The sequence below is a fragment of the Staurois parvus genome, unplaced genomic scaffold (genome assembly GCF_062004578.1).
Source record: "Staurois parvus isolate SC_StPar_1 unplaced genomic scaffold, SC_StPar_1.0 ptg000372l, whole genome shotgun sequence".
Lineage (NCBI taxonomy): Eukaryota > Metazoa > Chordata > Amphibia > Anura > Ranidae > Staurois > Staurois parvus.
The window spans coordinates 2,209,789-2,237,025 of NW_028318168.1; the positions used below are offsets into that span (position 1 = coordinate 2,209,789).

General features: G+C 40.5%; 1 protein-coding gene across 2 annotated transcripts in view; it reads right to left on the minus strand.

Moving 5' to 3' along the window:
- TBC1D32 (TBC1 domain family member 32) overlaps nucleotides 1-27,237 on the minus strand; it is a 471,851-nt gene that overhangs the window by 108,091 nt on the left and 336,523 nt on the right. For both annotated transcript variants that reach the window (XM_089685349.1, XM_089685348.1), the window contains exons 27-28: nucleotides 18,785-18,907; nucleotides 14,099-14,182 (exon numbers count right to left, since the gene is read on the minus strand). In XM_089685349.1, coding sequence (XP_089541475.1) covers nucleotides 14,099-14,182; nucleotides 18,785-18,907 — 207 coding nt within the window. The remainder of the gene's footprint in view (nucleotides 1-14,098; nucleotides 14,183-18,784; nucleotides 18,908-27,237) is intronic.

The following is a 27,237-nucleotide window of genomic DNA, read 5'->3' on the forward strand; positions in this document are numbered from 1 at the left end:
TCTGGCAGCCGTATTCAGGATCGACTGAAGCGGGGATAGCCAGCGGCGAGGCAGGCCAGTGAGGAGGGAGTTGCAGTAGTCGAGTCGTGATATGATGAGGGAGTGGATGAGCTGTTTAGTGGTTTCTGTGGTTAGGAACGTGCGGATTTTGGCAATGTTGCGGAGGTGGAGTCTGCACGAGTTTGTTAAAGATTGGACTTGGGGCTGGAAGGATAGGTTGGAGTCCAGAATGACACCCAGTACTCTGGCCTGCAGGGCGGGTTTGATGGTGGAGTTGTTGGATGTGACGGAGAAATCAATGGAGGGTGGTGTCCGGGGTGGGGGGAAGACAAGAAACTCGGTTTTGGAGAGGTTCAATTTAAGGAAGTGGAGCGACATCCAGTCTGATATGTCGCTCAGTAGGTGTGTGATTCGGGCTGAGACCAAGGGGGTGAGGTGGGGGGTTGAGAGATAGATTTGTGTGTCGTCGGCATAGAGGTGGTAGTTGAAGCGTGAGAGTGTATGAGTTGGCCAAGGGAGGAGGTATAGATGGAGAAGAGAAGGGGCCCGAGGACAGAGCCTTGAGGGACCCCGACAGAGACACCATCCCCATGGCAGGAGGGTAGGTCAGGAGGATTACTGTGCCGAAAGAGAGCAAATTAAACAGACACCACTCACAGGATCCTAGCAGGATCACCAAATCTCAGATGAAGCTCTCTCTCTCCGCTGTTCACATGGTGGCGCCAGCTCCCCCCTCTACCCCCAGTGACGTTAGTGATCAGGACAATTAAAAAGAGTAAATCTCTCTACTGAAGGCACATCCAGCAATAAAAACCCAATGATGGTTTGTAACCACTTGACACTATCCAAATATAAAACATTTTTGTTCTTTAGGGCTACTGTACATTAATATTGTCCTTCTGCCATGGCCTCTGTAGCAGAAATGTTGGTGGCACACACTAACTTTATGATCTTATTTCTCTCATTTGCTAGCTTCCTTGCCTGAGGCTAGTGTGGTGCTTTCCAGGACATGCAGGCTGTGCAGCTCCATTAACATTAAATGTATGTTCTAAGCTAGAGATGGGGTATGGCCAAAGAGGGTAATAGCTAGTTTGGCCAGATGACATCTGAAGCTTGGTACATGAATACATTGGAAGTTGACAGCGTTGGAGATGGAGCACTTTGCACTCATCTCAGGCAGGCTGGACAGTAGATAGGTGATTTCTACACATCTAAGGCTCAGCTTGCTACTAACTTATTTTGCTGGAGAGGTCAGGAGAAGGAAGAAGCAATAATGAATTTTCAAACAAAAATGCAATTACCACTTAAGTGAATCCATTTTATTATTCAGAGTAATGTGATATGTAAAGATTTTATCTCTGTAAAATAATTGTTTTTTGCCAACTTCACCTCTTTTACTCTTCTTTCTAGATTGCTGACATTTTCTCAATGTTTCCTTAAATGTTTGCACAGAAATAATTTATTCTCTGTCCCCTCAAATTTCCATCAAAACACAAGACATTACTTTATGTGTCAGAAACAATTTTGGATATTCTGTAAATACCAGACACGTTAAAAAAAGGTTCAGTTGTGGTAATGGTTCTTTATAGCTTTCAGTAAAGAGAAAACGGTAGAATGAATTAGGAAGCTAAGAACTGAAGTTGCAATAACATTAATGACCAAGTTAATGGAGTAATAGAAAAGTAAAATAATCAGATGCTATATTATTTATTGACTTACTTTACACCACTATATTTTCCAGCCTTCGCCCTAAACTAAAACTAACAGGTTTTCAGAATTATAGTATTAGTAACACCCTAAAGGGATATACACTCGCCAGTCACTTTATTAGGTACACCTGTTCAATTGCTTGGTAACACAAATTGCTAATCAGCAAATTATAAGGCAGCAACCCAATGCATTTAGGCATCTAGACGTGGTGAAGATGACTTGGTGAAGTTCAAACCGAGCATAAGAATGAGAAAGAAAGGGGATTTAAGTGACTTTGAATGTGGCATGGTTGTTGGTGCCAGACAGGCTGATCCAAAACTGGTGAACTACTCAGAGTTTCACACACAACCCTCTCTAGGATTTACAGAGAATGGTCCAAAAAAGAGAAAATTTCCAGTGAGCGGCAGTTGCCTTGTTGATGTCAGAGGTCAGAGGAGAATGGGCAGACTGCTTCGAGATGATAGAAAGGCAACAGTAACTCATGTCAATATGGACCAAAATCTCTGAGGAATGTTTCCAACACCTTGTTGAATCTATGCCACAAAGAATTAAGGCAGTTCTGAAGGCAAAAGGGGGTCCAACTCAGGACTAGTGTAACGCTACCCACTCGAGGGTCACTGGATTTTTTTGAGTCCCCCTAAGTTCTGCAAGGCCAGGCAACATGCATTTTTGCAAACTTGTACATTCAGAGACAGTAAACAGCCCTTGAACTGGTTTTTAGTTGTTTTTATTAGGGGTTACAAACTTGGATGGGGTCTAAGGGTATATGGGATGCCCAAGGAACTGTAAACTTGAGGACAAAATTCTTAGCAACAATACTGTACAAGAAAAAGTGGATCAAAACTAGCAACTGACTCTATTAAGGAGCACTGAAGTCCCCTTGGTGTACCTCCTCAGACCCCAGATGAATCCTCCTCTTTGCCCAGCTGCACTGAGGGCATCCCTGGGCAAGAGATTCCAAAATCTGCCAATTAAGTTGTCCTGAATGAGAACTAGTTGGGTCTTGCACCTGACCACCCTTTCCCTTTATTTGGCCCAGGGGGTGTAAAAGTACTCACACTGTCCTGTCCTATTAGCTTGGTGGGTTGAAGCGGCTTTCTGGCCTTTTGCTGGGCTGGTCCCTTCCTGGCTGACAGGTTTTCCTCCCAATGAGATGGTGGTATAGTGGAGATCCTTCTGTCTAGCAACCAGCCTGCAGGTAGGCTCCCCTTCCTGAGGCCTCCTCACAGGCTCCACACTCCAGCCTTCCTCTCAGTCCATCTTCCACTCGAAGGGTTGTCCTCAGTCACCATGCCCAGTCTCTGCTTAGGGATTGGCCAAGTTCCCTTAAACATGCAGATCCAGGCTTCCTCCCCACCTCCAGAAAGTTCTCTGAGTTCTGGAAGGGTGGGAGGGCTCCAGAAGCCCTGCCCCATAGAAAATCCCAGCCTGTCCTTAGGTGAACTCACTACCTCACTCCCAGGCTGCTACACTGCCTCTAACTACAAAAATCCTATCTAGCTAACCTGGAGGGTGCTATACTAGCAAGGTGTACCTAATAAAGTGGCTGGTGAGTGTGTGTGTGTGTGTATATATATATATATATATATATATATATATATATATATATATGTATACAGGGGTGTATTTACCACAAGGCAAACAAGGCATTTGCCTAGGGTGGCATTTTTCAGGGGGGGCAGCACTGCCCCTTGGAAGAAGGGATGGAAGAAGGGACACACGCGGCATGGGGACCTGGTGGGTTCTGAGAGATGCTGTGGGTTTCATGACGTTGTATGCACAGCCCAATTCACGTTCCTGGGGATGTCCGGAGATGTGAAGGTGAGTGTATTTCTCTCTCTCGGCATGGGGGTTGGTAGCTGGTGTATGGGGGGCAGTGGTAGTGGAAGGCGCGGGTGGAAGGCAGGGGTGATCTTGGTCAATCTCTGGCTCTTTCTGCAGGGGGGGGGGTAATTTTTGTGTTGCCTAGAGCAGCACAAAACCTAAATACACCACTGTATATATATAGATAGATAGATAGATAGATAGATAGATAGATAGATAGATAGATAGATAGTATTTCACCAGAGAGTCTACGATGAACCTGGAAAGATGCACCATTAGCCGAAACTGAGTAGTTAGTAACAGGAATTGTCCAATTTGGCTTTTTAATGCCTAATAAAAAGTTGTGGAGGGATTAAACCCAAAGGCATGCATTTATTATATTACAGCTTACCAATTCTTGGATGCAATGGCTGCATTAGTTTTCTTTTTTATGCTTTGTTTCCTTTATTTCCCCTGGTGATCTGGCTTTGTTTGTTTTTTCAACAGAATAAGGTGTCCTGCAGTTGTAGCAATTACAGGGATGAGACAAAAAATTTAAAACTGACAGGAGTGCTTACAATGATCAGCTTTTATTTATGTAAACATGTATATATTAAAGTGCTGCGCTGCACTTTTATATATACATGTTTGCATTGGGATTGTTGCCTACACCCTGAGTGCTAGCAGCTACTATATATTTATATCTATTTTCAATTAGCGCACGCTTGCATATTTTTATTTTATGTAAAACCTTCATCCCAAAGGGAAAAAACGGTTGCTGTAACTGCTTGTAAAGTGTGGGCTGGAGTTTGGCTTCAATTTGTTAGTGTATCTAATTCGAACACTCCCATACCTCCAGACTGACAATGCTGCTAACCAGTGGTGTCTCTGTTGCTCCTTCATCCAGAGTGTAGGTACCTAAACATAGGAGGTTTGTTACTGACCAGATCAGGTGCAAACAGGGGAAAAAAAGCCTAAAAAACAAAACCAGTTTTCTTTGTATCAGTTTTCTTTTTTTAAGAAAGAAAGAAAGCCTAAAACAGAAAATTAATGTAGCCATCACATCTAAAAATTAGTAAGCTGCAATATAATAAATGCTTGTATTTAGTACCTCTTTAATACCACTTGATAAGTATGGTCCCTTTATTTGTTGTGCCTTATATTCTCTAAAAGTGTGAGCGTGTCAACTCAATTTCCAGTCTGGACTCCTAGTATACAAAAAAAATGAGACTGGAAACTCATTCTAGAAACTCTGAGGTACAAATAAGTCATCAAACAAGAAAAAAGAAAACAGCAAGGGCTTATATGTCTCTACTGTTGTGCTCATGACCAGAGTAAAATAATGTTTATTGGGCCATACATGGACAGCTACATTAGTATAGCTACATGAAGAAAAAGGATTTGATTTAGTTAATCAAACTAGATGTCTTCAGGCACCAATGTTCAATCTAATGCTATTTTTTTGCACAAAACTTTAGAAATATATTGATAGCCTATGACACAGTTTGAAGCCTTGATATACAATGGTATTCAAGACAAAAGCTCTGACAGATCAATCTTCTAAACAACCAAGTGCGTGCTTTTCCTGGCAGGCAGGAGGAAGCCATTTCCAAGCTGTCATTTACTGGCAATGTGCTATACATACAGTAGAATAAGGCAGAAATAATATCAAAGCAGAACCACATGGAGGCTAATAGGAAATATGACACAAATTAAATAATACCTTTGCTAATGCATGTCATACTAGTGGATCTACTTTGTACAGCAGGACTGGAATATTTGGAACTGTATAACAGCATATGACTTTCATAGCAATATGTAGAAATACAGCAGAGGTACTCTTGTACTACTGTTGTATACATCGAAATTAAGCTATGCCCTCTTATCTCCTTTCAGTATGCCAACAAATTCGAATCAGAGATGGATTTCAATTATCTAACTTCTCCCTCTCCCTAACCTTTTTACATTATCTTTCTTGGAATATATTTTTGAAATGAAATACACTATAATGCCAAAAGTATTGGGACACCCCTCCAAATCATTGGATTGAGGGGGTCTAATCAACTCCATGACCAGGGGTGTATAAAATCAAGCACCTAGGCATGCAGACTGCTTCTGCAAACATTTGTGAAAGAATATGTCACTCTCAGGAGCTCAGTAAATTCAAGCGTGGTACCGTAATAGGTTGCCACCTGTGCAATAAGTCCATCTGTGAAATTTCCTTGCTGCTAAATATTACATGGTTACTGTTAGGCTGCTTTCACAATGGTTTTCCTCAAAAACACTTGAAAAATGACTAGCGTTTTTGGAGCGTTTTTGAAGAGTTTTTCAAGTGTTTTTCAAGTGGAACATCCTGGACATGTGACTTTTGTAGCTCAAATTGGACAGATTTGCACGTTTGAATACACAAAAAAAACACTAGTAAAATACCACATGAGTTCTTTTATCAACTCATGTGGTATTTTAGTAGTGAAAACCATGCATTAATGTTTCAGCTGTCACCGGAGTTCCCCACTGACAGCTGAATTTAAAAGAATTTCCAACAATTAAAAAATAAAAAAAATGACGTGGGGTCCTTCCTCCATCCATACCAAGCCCTTCGGGTCTGGTATGCATTTTGAGAGGAACCCCCACACCAAAATAAAAAAAAATGGTGTGGGGTCTCCTCTCAAAAATCCATACCAGACCCTTATCCGTGCATGTAGCCCGGCAGGTCAGGAAAGGGGGGGGGAATGAGCGAGCACCCTCCCTTCTTGACCATACCAGGCCATAGGCCCGCAACATGGGGGGGAATCCCCTCAAAGCACCTTGTCCCCATGTTGATGGAGACAAGGGCCTCTTCCCCAAAACTCTGTGTGGTGGTTGTGGGGTTCTGTGGGTGGGGGGCTTATCGGAATCTGGAAGCCCCCTTTAGCAAGGGGCCCCCAGATCCCACCCCCTCCATGTGAATGAGTATAGGGTATATGGTACCACTACCCATTCACAAAAAAAATGTAGTGTGAAAAAAGACAGGAGATAGTCTTTGACAAGTCCTTTATTAAAAGAAGGAAAATAAAAGAATGTCCCCTGAAGTAGATCCAACGTCAATCACGGTGCTTGCCGCCCGGAAAAAAAAAAAAAGACTGCTTCCGACGCTGGCTCCCAGCCATCTGACTGCTCCGCTGGCTTGACAGTTCTTAAATATGTAAAGGGCAGAGCCATCACGTATGTAAGCCTGCCCCCATGTGACATCATTGACCCAGCATGCCCAGGTTGCTGGGCATGCTGGGTCACACGGGGCGGGTCATGTGGGTGATGTCATTGAGTGGCCCCGCCCCTTACATATTTAATAAGTGTGAAGCCAGCAGAGCAGTCAGATGACCAGGAGCTAGCGTCAGGATAGGAACCTTCTTTTTTTTTTCCGGCCGGCGGCTGCGGCGGGCATCATGATTGACATTGGATCTACTTCAGGGGACATTCTTTTATTTTCCTTCTTTTAATAAAGGACTTGTCAAAGACTGTCTCCTGTCTTTTTTCACACTATATTTTTTTTGGGAATGGGTAGCGGTACCATGTACCCTATACTCATTCACATGGGGTGGGATCTGGGGGCTCCCTTGCTAAAGGGGGCTTCCAGATTTTGATAAGCCCCCCACCCACAGACCCCCACCACCACAGCCCAGGGTTGTGGGGAAGAGGCCCTTGTCCCCCCCGCCCCATAGCACCCCCCCATGTTGAGGACATGTGACTTGGTATGGTTCAGGAGGGGGGATGCTCGCTCGTCCCTCCCCTTTCCTGACCTCCCGGGCTGCATGCTCCGATAAGGGGATGGTATGGATTTTGGGGGGGGGGGGCCCATGCCATTTTTTTTTGGTGTGGGGGTTCCCCTCAAAATCCATACCAGACCCGAAGTGCTTGGTATGGATGGAGGGGGGGGGCCCCAAGCCATTTTTTTATTATTTTTTAATTGTGGGAAACTCTTTATTTTACATTCAGCTGTCAGTGGGGAACTTCACTGAAAGCTGAAACAGCCAGACCTTCCCACATGTGCGGTGCGTTTTTGGAGCGGTTTTAAGCATTTTTGGAGTGTTTCTGAGGCGGTTACCATTCATTTCAATGGGAAGAGGTGCTTTTGAGGCTTTTTTTAACTCCCCAAACATGCCTCAAAGATGCATGCAAGCAGGAGTTTTTACACTGCACCGCAAGCGCAATGTGAAAACATACATGAATATACATTCACATACATATGGAAGCAGTATTCTTGAGCTTTTCAGGCGTTTTTTTTAACACAAAAACACTTAAAAAACTCCTCAGTGTGAAAGCAGCCTTAGCGGTATTATAACAGTGGGAACAACAGCAACTCAGCCATAAAGTGGTAGGTCACGTAAAATGACAGAGCGGGGTCAGTGCATGCTGAAGCGCACAATTTGCAGAAGTCGCCAAATATCTGCAGAGTCAATAGCTAAAGACCTTCAAACTTCGGTGGCCTTCAGATTAGCACAACAGTGCATAGAGAACTTCATGGAATGAGTGTCTTACATCACCAAGTGCAATGCATACCAAGTATAAGATGCAGTGGTGTAAAAGCCCTTAGCACATGGAATGCTCTTCATATCAATCCTGCTGAGCAGATTAAGGAGGAGCTGTAGAGGGGGCAAGGCATAGATCAGAGTGAACTGATCCCATGGAGTCGCCAAAGTATCCACTGCAAATGTCCAAGAGTTCTTGGGCCTGGTAACAAATCTGTTAATTTTTTTGCTGAATCTAGGCACAAGAAAATCCATGTCCACCAACCCTCACTTGTGGCAAAGTCCAACTACCAATTTCCCAGGTCTACGATGTGGACAACAGACAGGACTGTAATGTGAAGTATTGCACAAATGAAAATTAGGTCTGTTTCTCATTGAGCACTGCAACTTCTGGTGCCTCCTTGATGTTTGATGTAGACCACTGCTGTTGCATTTACCACCTGAATTCTGGTCAGATGAATTTGCAGCCAAAAGGTCCAATGTTGAAAGTACAACTTCTAGAGACTTTTAGAGAGGTGTTTTTAGCCACCATATCTGACTTTATGGACAAAATCTTGGTTGTAGATAACAGGGAGTGCAAACAAGCTCATTCAGTATCTCCCCCTGAATTACGTTCTGAATTTACTCTTGAGGCTGCTGTGCTACAGGCTTCTGGTTTTTTCTCAAGATTCCTCTATCAAGGTTCCTAGCTGCTCCATGGCCACTGAAACTCCCTATCTGCAGTTTTATGGACTGGTTCACTCCTCAGCTGAGCCTTGGGGGACCATACTGGGACCCCACTAGAAGAGAAGGTGTGTGGCCGTCTTGTAATTTTGCTTTGGGCATTCAATCCAGCATGCAAGCTCACTTTGGCACATATTGAATTGCGCTAAATTAGCCTTAGGATGCTTTACAGGTTCGGGGCTGTGGTATATCAGTCACAGGCCATATAAAGTGCACACATTTAAAGCTTGACGTGCTGGGTATCTATTTACTTTGTGCAACCTCATCTATTATATTTTACCACAAATCGGGTGATATATAGTATGTGTTTGTTTGCCCTACAATTAACGTTAGTATATTTTGTACTGACATTTTTTACTTGAAAAACTGTTGCACAAATATCATGCGGCATAAACAATTGAAACTATCACCATTTTATTCTCCACAGTCTCTGCTTTCAGAAAATATTAACTGTTTGGGGGTTTAAACTATGCTTTAGGCCTAAAATTATTTATTTAAACATGGGTGCACAAAAAGAAAAAATGGTTCTGGCAACAAAAGAATTATAAGTGTTCAATGAAACACTAGCTATACTATTTTTTAGGTTACCAAAGTTACACCATCAGGTAATAGCAGCATAAGGACAGCGTGCCACTATGAGCTTGAAGTTGTGAACTTCCTCGGTTGCGCTGCCATTTTTCTTCTCCTCACTTCTGGCTGTTGCTCCCAAGATGGCTGCTTCTGCTTACCCATTAGCCCAGCCCTCGTTTCTAGCATACTGGAAAGATTTAACATTATGACAACTGTTCTATATCTGCTAGTATCTTGGGACTAGAAAAATGAAGGTTTGCATACATATTTGTTTTAGCAAAGCCTTTATTATGAACATATTTGCATTCTATATCCATAAGTGTTTTTGTGCATAAACATGTTTTCTTGAAAGTGGCCCATTAAATTATGCAATGATTTTGGCAAACTATCAAACTGAGCAGCAGCTTTCTTACAGAAGAAAAAAATCAAAACCTTTTTTTTTGCTGAAAACATACGTTAACAACTGATTTAATCATATACATAAGTCTAGTTTTGCTTGAAAATGATTCCAGTCTCTCACATTTAACCACTAACTGCCAATGATTCAATGAAATTGCAAAGTACTTATCCGATAAACCTTTCTGCCAGAACTGTCTTCAAGTGGAAACCTAAGTAGCTCCAAACGTGTATAATCACAATGAGCAAATTTTATTAAAAGGAATTTTCTACATCTGTGGATGTAACAACTCAGAATATCCAACATCTCAGTTTCATTTTTAAAGTATTCTGCACTGAAAGAAAATTTCAGCCTGCCACTGCTATCCTCTCCTTAAAATGCTATGTGCTTGCCTGTCATGCTGATTCTTTTTTTTTGTATTGACTGACCTGGAACACAGGATAGCAATTTCTCTGATTTTCTAAAAAGCCTAATTCCAGACAAACTTTTTTATTTTGGACACAGAAAGGAAACCTATTTCTTAATTTTATTTGACAGGACAGGAAGTGAGGTAAAATCTCTCCAGTGACACAGACTGCAACAAAACAGTTTTTTGGCTTAGAAACTATATCAGGTAATTATTATTGTCAATCCCAGTGACAAATACTTCACTATTTTTCCTGTCCTTTTGTCACAGAAACAGAAAGCTAAATGGGGTCATGGACAGCAATAAAGATATTAGATCATTGTCATTCTATTTTCAAAGCTACAGATGTGTTTGTTTTTAAAATAATACCAATAAAAGAAATTGCACATCATTCTGCTTTGTTTGAAGATCGGTCTTTGATCAAAAATCTTTCCATATTTCCATAGCTACTACTGGAGATTGCAATTTTTGTGCACTGCTTGAGTTTTAGCTGATCTATAGCTGTGATCTGGATCATGGATTAGTATGTGCCAATTCCCACCTTTTTCTCTTATTCAAAAATATAAAAAAAATAATTCAGCACAGTTGGAATTAGGGGCATGGCCATGTTGGGCATGCGAGCGAACATGTTTCATGAAGCTCCCACATACTATCCTTCTGTGGCATTTGTAGAGAAGGGTTCTAGATAATGTAATAAAACTGCCCGTTGGATGACTGGTGGAGTGATATACAGCTGCACAAAGAGTAATGTTATGTAATATGACCTGGCGCCTGCAGTGCCAGTCCTGCCAACAACCCTGTGTATACTGTGAATAGCTACAGCTGACAACCCAGGTGGTCTGATCATTGGCAGCCACTTAGCCTCTACAACTGAACGACCAGCTAAAAGAACCAGAATGGTCTACTGCTATAAGAATGTATCTGCATGTATCTGCACATCCAGTAGTTACCTGCACTTAGGGATAGATGTTTGTACTTGGATGCAATCTATCTGTATTCAGGGACAAAAACGTGTCCCTAAGAGTAAAGTATTTGCAGTATACTTGCTGCACCATGGCCATTTAGGATGTATAAATGAGATCTAAGACTGGATAATAGCCAACTTACTGAGCAGGAGCAAAGGACACCATCTTATGTTAGGCAATGTGCATGAGGGGGCACGCACTCACACCCACAATAAAAAATAATTATCTATGGCCCTGTTGTAGAGCAATGGCTCCTTCCTCTCTTTGAAAAGGATGCCTTCATCTGATTATTTTTAGTGTTGAGGGCCCATAGAACCTCCATGCATCTGCTGCATTATAGCAATCTTCAACAATCCATTTTGGTCAGACTTATCGTAAAATATGCAAGAGAATGAAAAGAGATACTGCATAATGGTGCCAAAGTATCTTTCTTCCCCCATTTCTTTGCAGAGACGCAAAGCAACAGAGCCAAGTTCTCAGAAGTCAAGAGATGGCTGCAGGGCCTGCAGCTGATGGGTACATTCTCATGGGCAGTTCATTTTCAAGCTACTGGACACACTAAACAGCAATTCTTGCTACCCAACTCCCATATATCTATGGTCTTGGGTCTATCCAAGGTAAAGCAGGAGCAAGAGTCATATGCAGAGGAAAGGAGCTGAAAGCGAGGACATTCAAGCATAGCACATACAATTTTTTTGTCTCCTGCCTGGTCACGTATGCTTCTGGGTAAATCCAACAGGAAAACTCAGAAAAAGGGTGCAAAGGCTGCTCAGTGGAGTAATACAAATCTATGTAGAGCAAGTGACATGCAGTTATCTCTTTGTTTTCTACAAGATATTTACTGGTATATTGAACAGTTTAATGGAACTGTAAATGTAGAGCTTGTAGTATGTTCCATCCATTAAATGTGTACAAAAAAAGTAATTATCAGGTATTAAAGACGACCTCAAAATGGATTGAGGGAAAGTCATTATTTGTATGTGCCTTGGGTACCACGATCGCAAATCTGTCTCTTAAAATACTCTCGATCATAAGATATGGCTTGAACAGTCAGACATGGGAACCCCATTACTGACTTTTTTTCTCAACATCCTTGAAACTACATTCTAATGAGAGTGCCTATAAAATGGAAAGTTTCATAAAGAGCAATTGTACTGCAGTGGAGGAAAACAAAACAGCACACTAATTAATGAAAAATATAGTTTTTCATATTTGTGGCATGTTTCATGCTTAAGGGGGAAAGAACACTACAGTAATCTAATTTTTCTCAAATTTGCAAGTTTTATGATGTATTCCCATTAGAGTATGCAGCAGATGGATTACTTTGTTATTGTAATTCAAGATACCTAAGGGTCTGAAAATCTGCCACATTAACATAATCAATTGCTGTAAAGAATAGACAAAGGCTTTCTTTTTAACATGTAAGAGCTGTTATCAAAGTTACAAAATACTCTAATCAAATGTATTTAAAAATACAATTAGTCTCCACAGATAGCATCAGTGAAACACATAATTTCTGTGGACAATGAATTGATTGACTGTGACAGTGGCTGAGATTTTATGTAAGCATTAATTTGTGTTGAACACCAGATTTAAACCTATTTATCCTGTAAGCATGTAATCTGTAAAAAGTTCAGTGTCATTTACACAATCATTTGGCAGAACATTAAAGATTTCCAAGCCTTCTTTGCTCAGGAAGGCTATTGTGTGTTCTGTGTGCAAATCACCAACTGTCCTCTTGAAGTTGACATTTACTCCAGAATAGGGAGAAAGAAAAGTGTACATAAGCAAGTATGCCAAGTGCACAAAATTCTTTACACTATATATAATGATTTTCATAAAGTATACACATTTTTCTAATAATAACCTTTATGGTTTGATGAGCTGCACAGTGCAGTAGGCAAGATAAAACCAGCATTTTTACTTTATACAAAAAGATGTTCTTAAAGATCGAGTGAAAGAGAGTTCCTTCACACTGCCCATATGCTACATGTTCAACCTGTCTGTTTTTCCCTGACAGTGAGCATGCGTGAGGGGGTGGTGTGATTCACTTTTCATCACACTGAGAGTATCACACTGTTTATTTTATTCTTAACTTTACTTGAAGTGCATAGAAAGTACTGTCTGTGATACTTTATTTGCACTAACATAGAATTTTTCAGTACAAGCTTTCAGAGTATGTTCCATTTTAGTTTCATCAGAATGTTAAAAAATACCAAGTCTACATTTAGACCATTATCTTTTGTATCAAATAGGACTATCATTCTTCATTCAAAAGTTTTCCTTTCCTGAATAGTTTTGAAATTCCCTTTAAGAACTAAGACATTGAGGTATTTCATAGTGTGGTCTGGTTGTGAAAAATGATGTCCCACTGGTGTGGGACATCATGAAGAAGGGGACATGCCCTGAAAGCTTGTCCTGAAAAATTCTGTTAGTTCAAATAAAAAAGTATCACGGACAGTACTTCATTGTTTCTGCAGCAAGTGCACTAAGATGGCTATAATCAAATCTGAAGTGCACAAAGTGCTGAATTGGTGACATGTAACGCTGGAGCACACAACACACCAGTATTGTCAAATGAATAGGTCACACAGAAAACCATTATTTTTTATGTGATAACCGATGTCTATCTAGCTTGAAAAAACATCAGTCTCCACACATAGGGGTTTGTTTACTAAAACCGAAGAGTCTGTGCAAAATCTGGTGCAGCTGTGCACAGTAGTCAATCAGTTTCTAACTTCAGCTTGTGTAATTAAGTTTTGACACTAAAAACCTGGAAACTGATTGGTTTCTATGCAGAGCTGCACCAGATTTTGCACTTCAGTTTTAGTAAATCAACCCCATAGTGTGAAGAAGCCTTAAACGCTGAGCTTGTAGGTTTGTGGAAATACTGTAGTTTTCTCCAAAGAATATAAAGTTTGGAAAATGTTTAGGAGATCTATGTGTCACATCGCTGACTCAACCAAACTAATCATTTCTTGGTTTATGTTATGATAAAAGACAAGCAATACAATACCTTTGCATTCAGAACAATCAAAAACACAGCTGGCAGCTATTCTACATTGATGGGACACATATTTTTCCAACAGCTCACCATACACTGCAAGAAAGAAAGAAAAATAAATAAAGGATAACCTTCAAACAGCAATAGGGTGTTGGTCAAGAGGCTACAATACAATGTTTAATATAAATAAAAATATATACATACAGTATGTTCAGTATTGTAGTCAATGGTGTAGATAGAATTCCATTTGAGTTTATAATTGTTGTAATGTACTTTTGATGTCTGATCACCTTTTGAACATTGGATGACATTACCATTACTTTGTGCCTCCAGAGGCACCAAATCACCTTTTTGTTATTGATTATGGGCAAACCACTGATAAAACTGCTCATTTTTTTTTAACTAATTCATCGGTTAACACTTGTTGCATACATAAGTAGAGTGTATGTGTGGGCAAGAATATAAAAAAAGCATAATCATCACAGCTCTCATATATTCATTTGCATTTTCCCATGTTATATCTCTATAAAAACACTGCAAGTACTGAAAAATACTAGATGATCCTACCAAAAATTCAATTAGCTTCAAACTTCTTGTAGTGGTTCCGACAACGTTGCCACTGCAGCACTGAAACTGAAAGTAGCCTTGCTGACCTGCTTCAATACTCTCCTGTTGGACTACATTACAGCATCCCTCTCTCCTTCTCATTCCTCTCTCAAGGCACTCGTTCCTTTCTCATACCAGCTATCTACTGTTTCTTCCCCTCTCCTCCTGCTATTTAATTTCACTGGTAACAGTGCTGTCATACCGCTACAAGACGTTGGGAGTTGGCTGCTTTTATGGCAGTATTATAGGATATTTGTCAGTACTTGCAGTGTTTTAAAGTCATAAACGTCCAAAACCAGTGCTAAAGTACAAATAAATATATACTATATATGTGTATATATTTAAAAAACTGTACACTTCTCCTATAGTGTCTAAATAAGTGGTTGATTTACTAAAACTTGAGCACCCAGAATCTGGTGCAGCTGTGTATGGTAGCCAATCAGCTTCTATCTTCAGCTTGTTCAACTAAGCTTTGACAAAAAAAAACCTGGAAGCTGATTGGTTTCTATGCAGAGATGCACCAGATTTTTGCACACTTCAGTTTTAGTAAATCAACTCCTAAGAGTCTAAATGCATGAAATACAATAATAATTAAGTCCCATAAAATGTTGATTCAAATCTAAAAGAGAGTGTCCCCTATATCACCAATATATAAGTCTTGTGCTATCTTGTGCCAAACATTTAATTATATCAATGTTTTAACCACCCTTATCCCTCAAGTTGAATGGAGGCTTACCAGAGTTTAGCAACCCCCTATAAAAAGTGAGTCATACTTTTTCTTGTATGGTAGAGAACCCTGTGGCTATTGTAAAGAATCCTGTTGCTAACTAATACAGTGAAGTATGGAAAGCTACAAAACACAGAACCGGGTGCCCAGAGGTTACATTTCAAGTGCCTTTTAGTGTCAAAATAACCATAATTCCTGCCACTTTTTATCCAGTGCATATACAAAATTAATAAATACATTTGTCTACTTTAGCACAAACTAAAATAAGTACATATTGGAAGTAACATATTACACCACTGATTATAATTAAAATGTCTTCCACAAACATAAACAAGTAAGAGCTCATACCTTAATGATAGCTTTAAAATAATTTGGTGCCAAACTATTTAAGAGAAGTAATTTTAGCAACAGCAATCCTGCCAAAGGACAAACACTTCTGCTAATTCTGAAAGCAAAAATGTCTATCTGGTAATAAACTGGTATACCGCTGGGAATTATAGGTTCCAGAAATTCTCTGTTAAGCGAATCATTTTAATTAAAGAAGTTAAAAAGTAGTATGCTGTGATTGCTCGTATAGTCCAATACCAGAACAACTCTATTCTGTTGGGAAGAGTGATTTATAGACATAGTGTTTTTATGATGCACAAATAATATTTATTTAAACTAGATCTGGCATTCACATATAACTTATTTCAAGCATAAGTAGTTTGGTGAAGATAATAATAAAAATCACTAAACTATAACCCCATAAAATCCGTTTTCAATTCACATTTTATTCTGAAAGGTGTTAATTTTCCATTTGTGGTTTTGAGCACTTTATAGTCACATATTTAGTGACTGAACTGATGACCTATTGGAACAACAATGATGGGTGTAATTTAAAAATAGTGCAAAAAGCACTCAGACTTCTTACAGCAGCCTATGAGATATAGTTTCATAGTCACTGCACCACATTACTGCTTCCAAATAGTATGTACAGTACAGTACCAAACAATGTCTGTTGATCATTGTGATAACTTCCTGTGCTCTAAGTCTCTGCTGTTTTCAGTTCACATTATTCCCATCCCTCCCGCTGTGGACTACATAACTCTCCCCTGATAATATGGAGAGAAGGAGAACAGAAGCTGTTCTGTAGTATTAAAACATCTCGTCCTCTCTCCTAGGGCAATCATACTGCTTCCTCATAAATACAGTGCATCCAGAAAGTATTCACAGCACTTAACTTTTGCCACATTTTGTTATGTTACAGCCTTATTCCAAAATGGATTAAATTCCATAAAAATTCCAATAAAATGGAAAAATTTCCCATTCTACAAACAATACCCCATAATAACAACATGAAAGAAGTTTGTTTTGAAATCTTTGCAATTTATTAAAAATAAAAAAAAAAACATGTACATAAGTATTCATAGCCTTTGCTCAATGCTTTGTTGAAGCACCTTTAGCACCAATTACAGCCTCAAGTCGTTTTGAGTATGATGCTACAAGCTTGGCACACCTATTTTGGGGCAATTTCTCCCATTCTTCTTTGCAATACCTCTCAAGCTCCATCAGGTTGGATGGGGAGCGTTGGCACACAGCCATTTTCAGATCCGTCCAATGATGTTCAATTGGGTTCAAGTCTGGGATCTGGCTGGGCCACTCCAGGACATTCACAGAGTTGGCCCGCAGTCATTCCTTTAGTATGTGAGCTGTGTGCTTAGGCTTGTTGTCCTGTTGAAAATGAACCATCGTCCATGTCTAAGGTCCAGAAAGCTCTGGAACAGGTTTTCATCAAGGATGTCTCTGTACATTGCTGCATTCCTCTTTCCTTCGATCCTGACTAGTCTCCCAGTTCCTGCCACTGAAATACATCCCCACAGCATGATGCTGCCACCACCATGCTTCACTGTAGGGATGGTATTGGCTAGGTGGTGAGCGGTGCCTGGTTTCCTCCAGACATGATGCTTGGCATTCAGGCCAAAGAGTTCAATCTTTGTTTCATCAGACCAGAGAGTTTTGTTTCTCATGGTCTCAGAGTTCCTCAGGTGCCTTTTGGCAAACTCCAAGTGGGCTGCCATTTGCCTTTTACTGAGGAGCGGCTTCTGTCTGGCCACTCGACCACAGAGGCCTGATTGATGGAGTACTGCAGAGATGGTTGTTCTGTCTTCTGGAAGGTTCTCCTCTCTCCACAGAAACACTGGAGCTCTTTCAGAGTGACCATAGGGTGCTTGGTTACCTCCCTGGCTAAGGCCCTTCTCCCTTATGTACATGTGTTTTTTGCATTTTTTATTTTTAATAAATTGCAAAGATTTCAAAACAAACTTGTTTGTAGAATGTTGAGGAAAAAAATAATTTAATCCATTTTGGAATAAGGCTGTAACATAACAAAATGTGGCAAAAGTTAAGTGCTGTGAATACTTTCTGGATGCACTGTACAGACCAAGGTAGGAGTGTGGTTGCTCTAGGATGGGGTGTCCAACCTTTGGGCTTTCCTGGGCCCCTATGGAAGAAGAGGAATTGTCTAGGGCCACACATAAAATACACTAACAATAAGGATAGCTGATGAGCAGAAAAAGTCAAGCAGATCACAAGTTAACGATCACTGGTATAGACAGTGTACCTATTTGGGTAATTTTGTAATATTTTTTATTATAAAATTAAAAGAGAACAACATAAAACTAGTGTTATATTCGACACTGTTCTTGATAAACTAACACATTAATATCTAGTTCGATGGATGTAGTAGCAATTCTCAATGAATTCTCAAGGTGCTCATATATTTTTGTTCTAATTTGCCCTTCCTGTGCCTCATTCTTGAAAATAGCTTCTCACAAATATAGGTGCTGCCGAAAACTGATGACATGTATAAGGCATGATTGTGAAGAATAGGATATTTTTCTTTGGGAAGATAAAACATAAAAGTCAACTGTCACATATTTCCTTAGCTGCATGTATTCGCCAAGTGTAAATGCATTTTTACAAAGAAAAACTCCAAAAACATTTTTACGTTTATAATTTTGTGCTGAGCCGCATTCATAGCTGTCTTGGGCCATGGGATGGACAAGCTTGCACCAGAACAAGCAGCAGCCACCACTAATTCAGCCACAACATACAAGGACTGGTAAACTACAATACAGTATATTTTTGTTCTTGAGACTACAAACACTTTTAGGCTCTATTCACAAACATAAGGATTTTTATTTTCAGACACTGAACTTTCTATAAAATCTTACTGGATTTTGTCCCTTTGTTGAAAATAAGGATTCCTATTCTGGTGTTTTAGCTTTGTAAATTGAGTCTTTGATATGTACCGTTCTCAGCAGTATTGTGTAATTGAAGGTAAGTCATTTTAACATATTTGGTGCCTAATGTGCAGTACTTACCAGATCCCCATAACATTCCTGGTTTAGCTTTGATGACCTTACAGAACAATCTCTTACAAGTGTCGAGCCAACTTGTTTTTGTGTCTGTGCTTTCAGAAGAGAGGAATTTCACCAGCTCATGTTCTGTAAAAGTAAAATTAAATCATCTAAAGAATTTAGGCATTTGTACAAACACACCACAACATTTTCAAAGATTATTAAGTATAAGCAATAGTAAAATCTAAAGTATTTAACCGCTCCCCGCCCGCCAGCAATGTACTGCCGCAGAGCGTCAGCTACAGGCAAAACAATGTACCCGTACGTCGTTCTGACTGTACTAACACAAGGGGGCGCCGCGGGCATGCGGTGCCTCCCCCTCCCCGTGACTGCTGTGTCACAGCGAAATGAAGATTCTGGTGAACGGGACCCGGTAATCATGTGATCGCTATGCAATCACATGATCACTATGTAAGCAAAGCTGTTATGAATCAATCTCATTCATAACAGCTCTGCTTCTCTTCCTAGTGAGCTGTGATTGGCCCGCAGCTGTCACATGATACATGGGGCCAATAACAGCACCCTGTAACATGTGACCACCTCCAGCCAATCACAGATCCCTATCCTGAGCTGTCAAAACTTAACTCATTCATGAAAGTTCTGGTTCTGACAGCAAGCTTTGCATTGCAGGAAAAATGATCTTTATTTCTCCTGCAAAGAAAAGTGTAAAAAAAAAAAAAAAAATCCCTGATCACCCCCTCTCCACAGTAGTACAATGTTACTATGGTAACATTGTACTATTCTGATAAAAGTATTAAAAACATTTTTTTTAAAAATGTAAAAAAAAAAAACATTGAGAATTTAAAAACAAAAAAAATGTTTTTAAGAGTTTTTTTCCAACTACTTGCCAACCACTTAACCGCATTTTGCAGGCTAGCAGCAGCTTTTGGCAAAGCAACGTAACCTTGTGTCGCTTCCTATTTTGGGGTGTGAACGCACCTGCACCCCCTGCTGCCCCCCCACCCATCGGTCCAGGGAGAGAAGAACAGCTCCGAGTAAAATCACCACTACATTTTATACACACATTAGATTAGCACATTTAACTCTTTGATCGCCCCTATTAACCCTTTGATCACCCCGTCACCCACCCAATGCCATTAGTACAGTACCAGTATATAGAATTTTTCACTGATCACTGCATTCCTGCCACTAGCGACATCAGATAACGTCAGGGTTAGTTAGCACCCCACCCAGCCAGGGTCAGCTAGTGTTAGATTGCATGCACACTATCGAACTCATGCTATAGGTCACTGATCACCCCCATTACTAGCATAGTGTTTGAACGGATCAAGATATTGATCACGTACAGAACTATACTAGTGCCTCCTATGTATTGTGTCCCCAAAAATGCAGAGTTAGCAGGATCGGCCCTGTTCACTGCCAGCACTAGCGTTTAGCCCCTCCGCTGTTTTTCACCAATTGATTGTGGGCCAAAGCAATTTATACACACAACAATACATGGCAACCCACCCAAATTAATTTCTTTCCAGACAATTGGCATGGAAACCTATCATGGTTTCTGAATTTAAAACTCTTTTTTTGCCTAACCTGCAACATGGATATTACAAAAAAGAATGAATTGCGGTCATGTTGATCCACAGAGCCAATTCATCGTATGTCCAAGTTCTCTACTGTTACATATATGCCCAACATGGATCAGCAATGTACTGGTACGTCACTGGACTTTGAGTGGTTATACCAGGATGATGCCTGCAGCTACAGGCATCATTCTGGTACTGTTTTTTTCAGCTGGTAGTTGGCTTTCATGTAAAAGCAATCCTAGCGGTCAATCAGCTTCTGAATTGTTTTTATGAGCAGTGGGAAGGGACATCCCCCCTCCTGTTACCTTCCACAGTTTTCTTGGGCTCTGCTGTCCCACAGGGGAATCCGAGAATGCAGCCGGCAGTTCCATTGGCTGACCACAGAGCTGATCAGAGACCAGAATGGTTCCAATCATCTCTATAGTCTAAGAGACCAGAAGCTACGAGCATTTCATCACTTCAGTTTTGCAGGATATAAACAGCGCCATTTGTAAATTGGGAAAGCATCTGATCACACCGATCTTGGTTTGATTAGATAATGTAAGGGCAGAGGAGATATCTAGAGTCTGATAGACCCCAGATTTCTTAAAAAATAATATATGACAATGCCCATTGAAGTTTTAAGGGATATTTGCATTAACTGTAATAGCATTAAAAGTGATAAAAAAAAAAATGAAAGGGACGGTGTAAAAATAATAAAAAAAATCAAAATAACTAGAAAAAAAAAAGCACCCTTGCCTCCCTGCGCGAGCGCACCTGCATGCGTAAGCATTGACCCCGTGGCGGTCAACAGTGGTTGCACACTGAATGGGAGGTGCAAGTGAGGTATCGCCACAAACGTCAAATCGAGGGCAGTAATACTTGCACTAGGCCTCCTGTGTAAATATAAATTATGACCTGTAAAGGCTTTTAAAACGTTGCCTATCGATAATAAAAATGTATGTACTTTGTTGCCATTGCACAGGCATGTGCAATTTTAAAGCATGTCATGTTTGGTATCTATTTACTCAGCATAACATCATCTTTAATATTTTATCAAACAATTGGGCAACATATTGTGTTTTTGTGCATTAAAATTCTAAAAAGTGTATTTTTCCCAAAAGATTTGCGTTTGAAAACTTTCTGTACAAATACTGTATGACGTAAAAAAATTCAACACCCGCCATTTTATTCTCTAGGGCCTCTGTTTTAAAAAAAAAATATATAGTGTTTAGGGGTTCAAAGTAATTTTCTAGCAAAAAAAAAACTTTTTTCATGTGAACAAAAAGTATCAGAAAAGGCTTGGCCTTCAAGAGTGGGTGAATAAGCCAGAATAGTAGAAGAAACCCCTCCAAATGACCCCTTTTTGGAAAATAGACACTACAAAGACACTACAATGTATTTGCTAAGAGGTATGGTGAGTGTTTTACAGATCTCATTTGTTGCCACATGTTTTTGGAAAATGAAGAAAGAAAACAAAAAAAATACGTTTAGTCTTCTTTTTCAAAACCCTGTGACAAAAAATGATATCTGTAAAATATTCAGCATGCCTATTATCAAATTCCTTGAGGTGTCTATTTTCCAAAAATGGATCATGGGGGGGGGGGGGGTGTTTGTAGCATCCTGGTATTTTACAGCCTCAGAAACTGTGATAGGTAGTGGAGAAGTGACATGAGGAAATATGCCCTTTGAGAGCCTCGAGGTGGTCATTGGATTTTGGGGGCTTGTATGTAGCTAGGCTGCCAAAAAGTCTCTCACATGGTATCCCCATACTTGGAAGAAGTAGGAGAATGTGTTTTGGGGTGTTATTCCACATATACCCATGGTATGCATGAGCAATAGATCATTAAAGTGACAACTATGTGTAAAAAAAAAAAACAATTGTAGTATTCAAAAAATTTGTGAAAAAAAAATAAAATCTTCCATGGACTCAACATGCCTCTCCTTGGGGTATCTACTTTCCAAAAAGGGGTCATTTGGGGGGGGGGGGAGGTTGTAGTGCCCTGGCATTTTAGCACCTCAAAACATGTGCTAGACAGTCAGAAAGTAAAAGCTATGTAAATTCCAATATATATACACCATAGTTTGTAGACGCTATAACTTTCACACAAACCAAGTAATCATCAAAAAATCACTTCTGCAGAGAATCCAGGTCACTCACGAGGGCGGAGCCTAATCATGGCGGCAGCGGAGAGCTCGTGGTAGGAGCTCCCGGCCGGAGCCCCTCCGACCAACCACCTTGTACTTATCCACAAAATGTCCCTGTAATATGGAGCCCTAGAAGCCTGAGACCTACCTCGGTCTGGCGGGCTTCCTTGGCTGAGAGGCGGCCTGCGTGAGGAAGAGCTGGGGAACGGAGATCATCGGAGAGAGACGGGGATGCTGAACGTGGTTGCCGGGAAACAAGGAGGCGAGGCCGGGACATGTGACCGGCCGCAGTGCATTCCTGGGAGCGAGGAAGCCAGCCGGTCGGCTGGAGGCCGACGGAGGAACAGGAGAGATACCGTCCTGCTGGAAGATTAGCCACTGCTGGAGTCCGGTGGAGGTGAACTGTGAGGAACTGTCTGCACAACAAGAAAACGGAGGAAAGTCCTGGAGGGACCCCTGAGAACAAGAGAGTCGATCTGCTGGAGAATTGGAGCCTGGAGCAGTCTCATGAGAGGAGCAGGGAGGGTGAGTGACTCCGGCTGTGACCTCAAACATAAAAACTGTGTTGATTCCGGAGAGACAGTGTCGAGCTGAAGGAGGACAGAGAGAGAGAAAAGGGGGGGGGTCCCCAGAGAATATAAAGGAGAAGAACGTAAGGTGTAGGCAAAAAAAAAAACACAGAAAAGCTAACAGAAGGGCTGGGATCTCTATCTCTATATCATACTGATTTCTTCCTTCTCTGTGTAAAATTCAAGATATCTGAGAAAAATAAAAGAAATAGAAGAAATGAAAAATAAAAGTGCAAAAGGAACCGGGCCTAAAGGAACCCAAACGGGTACAATTAAAAAGTACACATCCCAGGGAAACCTGACCCCGGAAAGGCACCAGAGTAGAAATGACAAAGAAGAACTAGATTTAAGTATGCAAAGTAGTCCTAAACAATTAATGGATCTTGACATCAGCAGTCAACAAATATCAGAGACAGAAAATGAACTACAAATCCCAAATAAAAAAGAGATGACAGAGATGTTAAAAAATCTGGAGAAAACTATAAAGCAAGAAATGGTAAATATTCAGAGTGATCTGGGGCAGCTGCTGTTAAGAGTGGAGGAAACGGAGCAGAAAGTTAAAAATCAGACCCAGATCATTTCCGAATTAGAAAAGAAGATAATTAATATGGAAAAAGTTCAGGAAAAATTGCTGTATAAGGCGGAAATTCAAGAGAATAGAGAAAGAAGGAGAAATATAAGGATAAGAGGAGTACCAGAAAGCCTAAAAGGAGAACTAATGGAAGAGGCGGTTTGTAAAATTCTGAACTTTATAACGGGATACTCTGATATGGAAAGGACTGATACAGAAAGTCTCTTTAGAAATGGGAGACTCCAGGTGAACCGTGAGAAGGACAGACCGAGAGACATACTTGTTAAATTTTATGAACTGCAGCAAAGGGAAAGAATCTGGAGGAAAATTAAGGGAAAAGCAGTAATAAAATATGGAGAAATGGACATCCAAATATATGCGGATTTGTCACCGGAGACTCTCCGAAGGAGGAGAGCTCTGAGGCCTTTGCTGGAGCAGATGAGAAAACAGAAGGTACAATATAGATGGGGGATACCGGAGTGTTTAATAGGATGGAAAAACGGAGTAACAGCCCAATTGAGGTTCCCAGAGGACTTAAGAAATTTTTGCGATAGACTGGAAATGCAGAGAATTGAAATTATTGGTTGGGAAGAAGAACCCGGGGGAAGTGGATTGAGGGGAGGGGAGGGGTAGACACTGGTGGAGGGGGGGCGGGGGGAGCGGAGGGGAGAGAAGATGTGCGTGTTTCTTTTTTTTTTTTTTTTTCTTCTCTTGCCCCCACTCCGTCACCTGTCTCCTCCATAACCCCTCTAGCTTGACTCTCTTTTCTCTTCCTTTTGTTAAGAAGTATAGGTGGAAGGGGGGTCAATGGGGAGATCTGGTTGGAGGGGAGGCCGTTCATGGGAGGAGTGTAGCCCTAAGGATAATATCAAAGGTGGACGTTATTTCCACAAATGATGCTTAGGCAAAGCGAAGGCCTAAAAAAAGGGGGGTGGGAGGGTGGGAGTGATGGCAATGATGCAGGGGGAGGGGAGAGATGGGGGAGATAGGGGGGGGGACAAGGGGGGAGAAAAAGTTAGTAGGATAAAAACGCTCCATAGGAATAAGAAAGAGGAAAGCAAGGAGGGAAAAGGGGTTAGGAGGAAAAGAGTAAGATGGAAGAAATCCAATATATAACCTATAATGTAAAAGGGTTAAGCTGCCCAGGAAAGAGATTTAGGTTGTTTAAAGAATTACAGCATAGACAATCTTCAGTGGTATTCCTGCAAGAAACACACCTAGAGATGGAGTCGAAGATTAGATTGAGGACCAGATATTTTCCAACATGGTTTTATGCGGACTCACCAATTAAAAGAGCAAGGGGAGTTGCTATAGGCTTTGCCAAGAATATAAGGTTTGAGGTGGAGGATAGATTAACAGATCTGGAGGGAAGGTTTCTGTTTTTGAGAGGTAGATTACAGGGAATTGAGTGCACAATAGCAAATATATATAGTCCAAATAAGAAGCCGGAGACATTCATGAGAGAAGTGTTGAAGAGATTGATGGATTTTAAAAGAGGGTGTATGATCGTAGCGGGAGACTTTAACCTCTGTATGGATCTGCGAATGGACACTAATTCTGGTATGCGGAGAGAGGAAAGCAAGTCCTTGAGAAGGTTAAAGAAACTGATGCATGAGTGTCAACTGGTGGATATCTGGAGGATTAGGAATATGAAGGAGAGAGATTATACTTTCTTTTCACATGTACATGAGACTTATTCTAGATTAGATTACATATTAGTAGAACATCAAATGATAGAGTAGGTGGGGGAAGTAAAAATAGGAGAAAGCACTCTGTCGGATCATGCCCCGGTTGCAATGAAGTTAAAATGGGGTAGAGAGGAGAGAGAGGGATATGTGTGGCGGATGAATGAGGCACTCCTCATGGATGAAGAGATTGGACAAAGAATTGAGAAGGAAATTGAATGGTTTTTTGAAGAGAATGAGACAGAGGATGTGTCGGTTACAACGGTGTGGGAAGCACATAAAGCCTACATTAGAGGTCTTCTCATTGCAATAGGGACAAAAAAGAAAAAAGAAAGGAGAGAAAACACAAACAGAATATTAAATGAAATATATGATCTTGAACAGGTACACAAAAGGGAAAGATCTAAGGAGATAATGCAGCTGTTAATAAAGAAGAAAGAAGAATTATAGAAAGTAACGGAGGAAGAAAAAAGAAGAGTTTTTAATAAAATAATATGTGAAAGGTATAGATGGGGAGATAGGCCGGGAAAGTATTTAATGAGAACTTTAAGAAAGAAGAAAAATAGAAATTATATTGAGAAAATAAGAAATCCCAAGGGGGAATTTGTACACTCAACCAAGGATATTGCCAGAGTATTTAAAGAGTATTATAGTGGCCTGTATAATATCATACCCCAGGATATCTTTAAGAAAACGGAAACAGTAAATAGAGGGAAAAGGAAGTTATACCTAGAGGACGCAGGTCTACCGAAATTAGGAGAAATACAACTGAACTCTTTAGAGGAAGAAATAACTTCAGAGGAAATAGAAATAGCGTTAAAAAGTATGGCGGGAGGGAAAAGTCCTGGTCCGGACGGATATACGGTAAAATATTATAAAAAATATAAAGAGCTTTTAATACCCAAGATGAAGATCTATATGAACGCCTTGGGGAACGGTTTGGAGATGAGGGGAGAATCTTTACAGGCCATTATAGTACTGATACAGAAGGAGGATAAAGACCCCTCGCAATGTGCAAGTTATCGACCAATAGCGTCATTGAATGTAGACACTAAAATATTTGCAAAGGTGCTGGCAAATAGACTAAAAAAACTGATGCCGGAGTGGATACACAGAGATCAGGTGGGGTTTGTCCCGGGAAGAGAGGGTAGAGATAATGCTTTGAGATCACTTTTGCTCATCCAGGAGGGTAAAAAAGGAAAAACCCCAATGATACTGATGTCGATAGATGCTGAGAAGGCATTCGACAGAGTAAGTTGGGGTTTTATGATGGATACCCTGGAAGCGCTAGGATTGGGAGATATGAGAGGGTGGATTGGAGAGTTATATAGAGGGCCTACCGCCACCATAATGGTAAATGGAGGAAGATCAGAGCAGTTAAAGATGTCAAATGGTACAAGACAGGGATGTCCACTGTCTCCATTGCTGTATGTGTTATCACTGGAGCCCTTGTTGTCTAGGATAAGGAAGAATATAGATATAAAAGGAATAAAGATAGGAGATCGAGAACATAAGGTTGCGGCGTATGCGGACGATCTGATGTGTTACGTTGGAAACCCCAGAACATCACTTCCAAATTTAATGAAAGCATTGAGGGAGTATGGAGAACTGTCAAACCTGAAAATTAACCCGACAAAGACTGAAATCTTAAATATAAACCTTAAAAATAGTGAAAAAGAAAAATTACAAGAGGAATTCCCTTTCCTCTGGAGAGATAAAGAGTTAAAATATTTAGGAATAAAACTATCAACCTCAACAAAGAACCTATATAAAGCCAATTATATAGCATTATTAAATGAGATCAAGGAGGAGCTCAGGAGGGTGGGAAATGGAAATCCTTCATGGATAGGGTGCATAAACCTGATAAAGATGGTAATTGTTCCCAAAGTATTATACAAATTCCAAATGATTCCAATCAAACTCC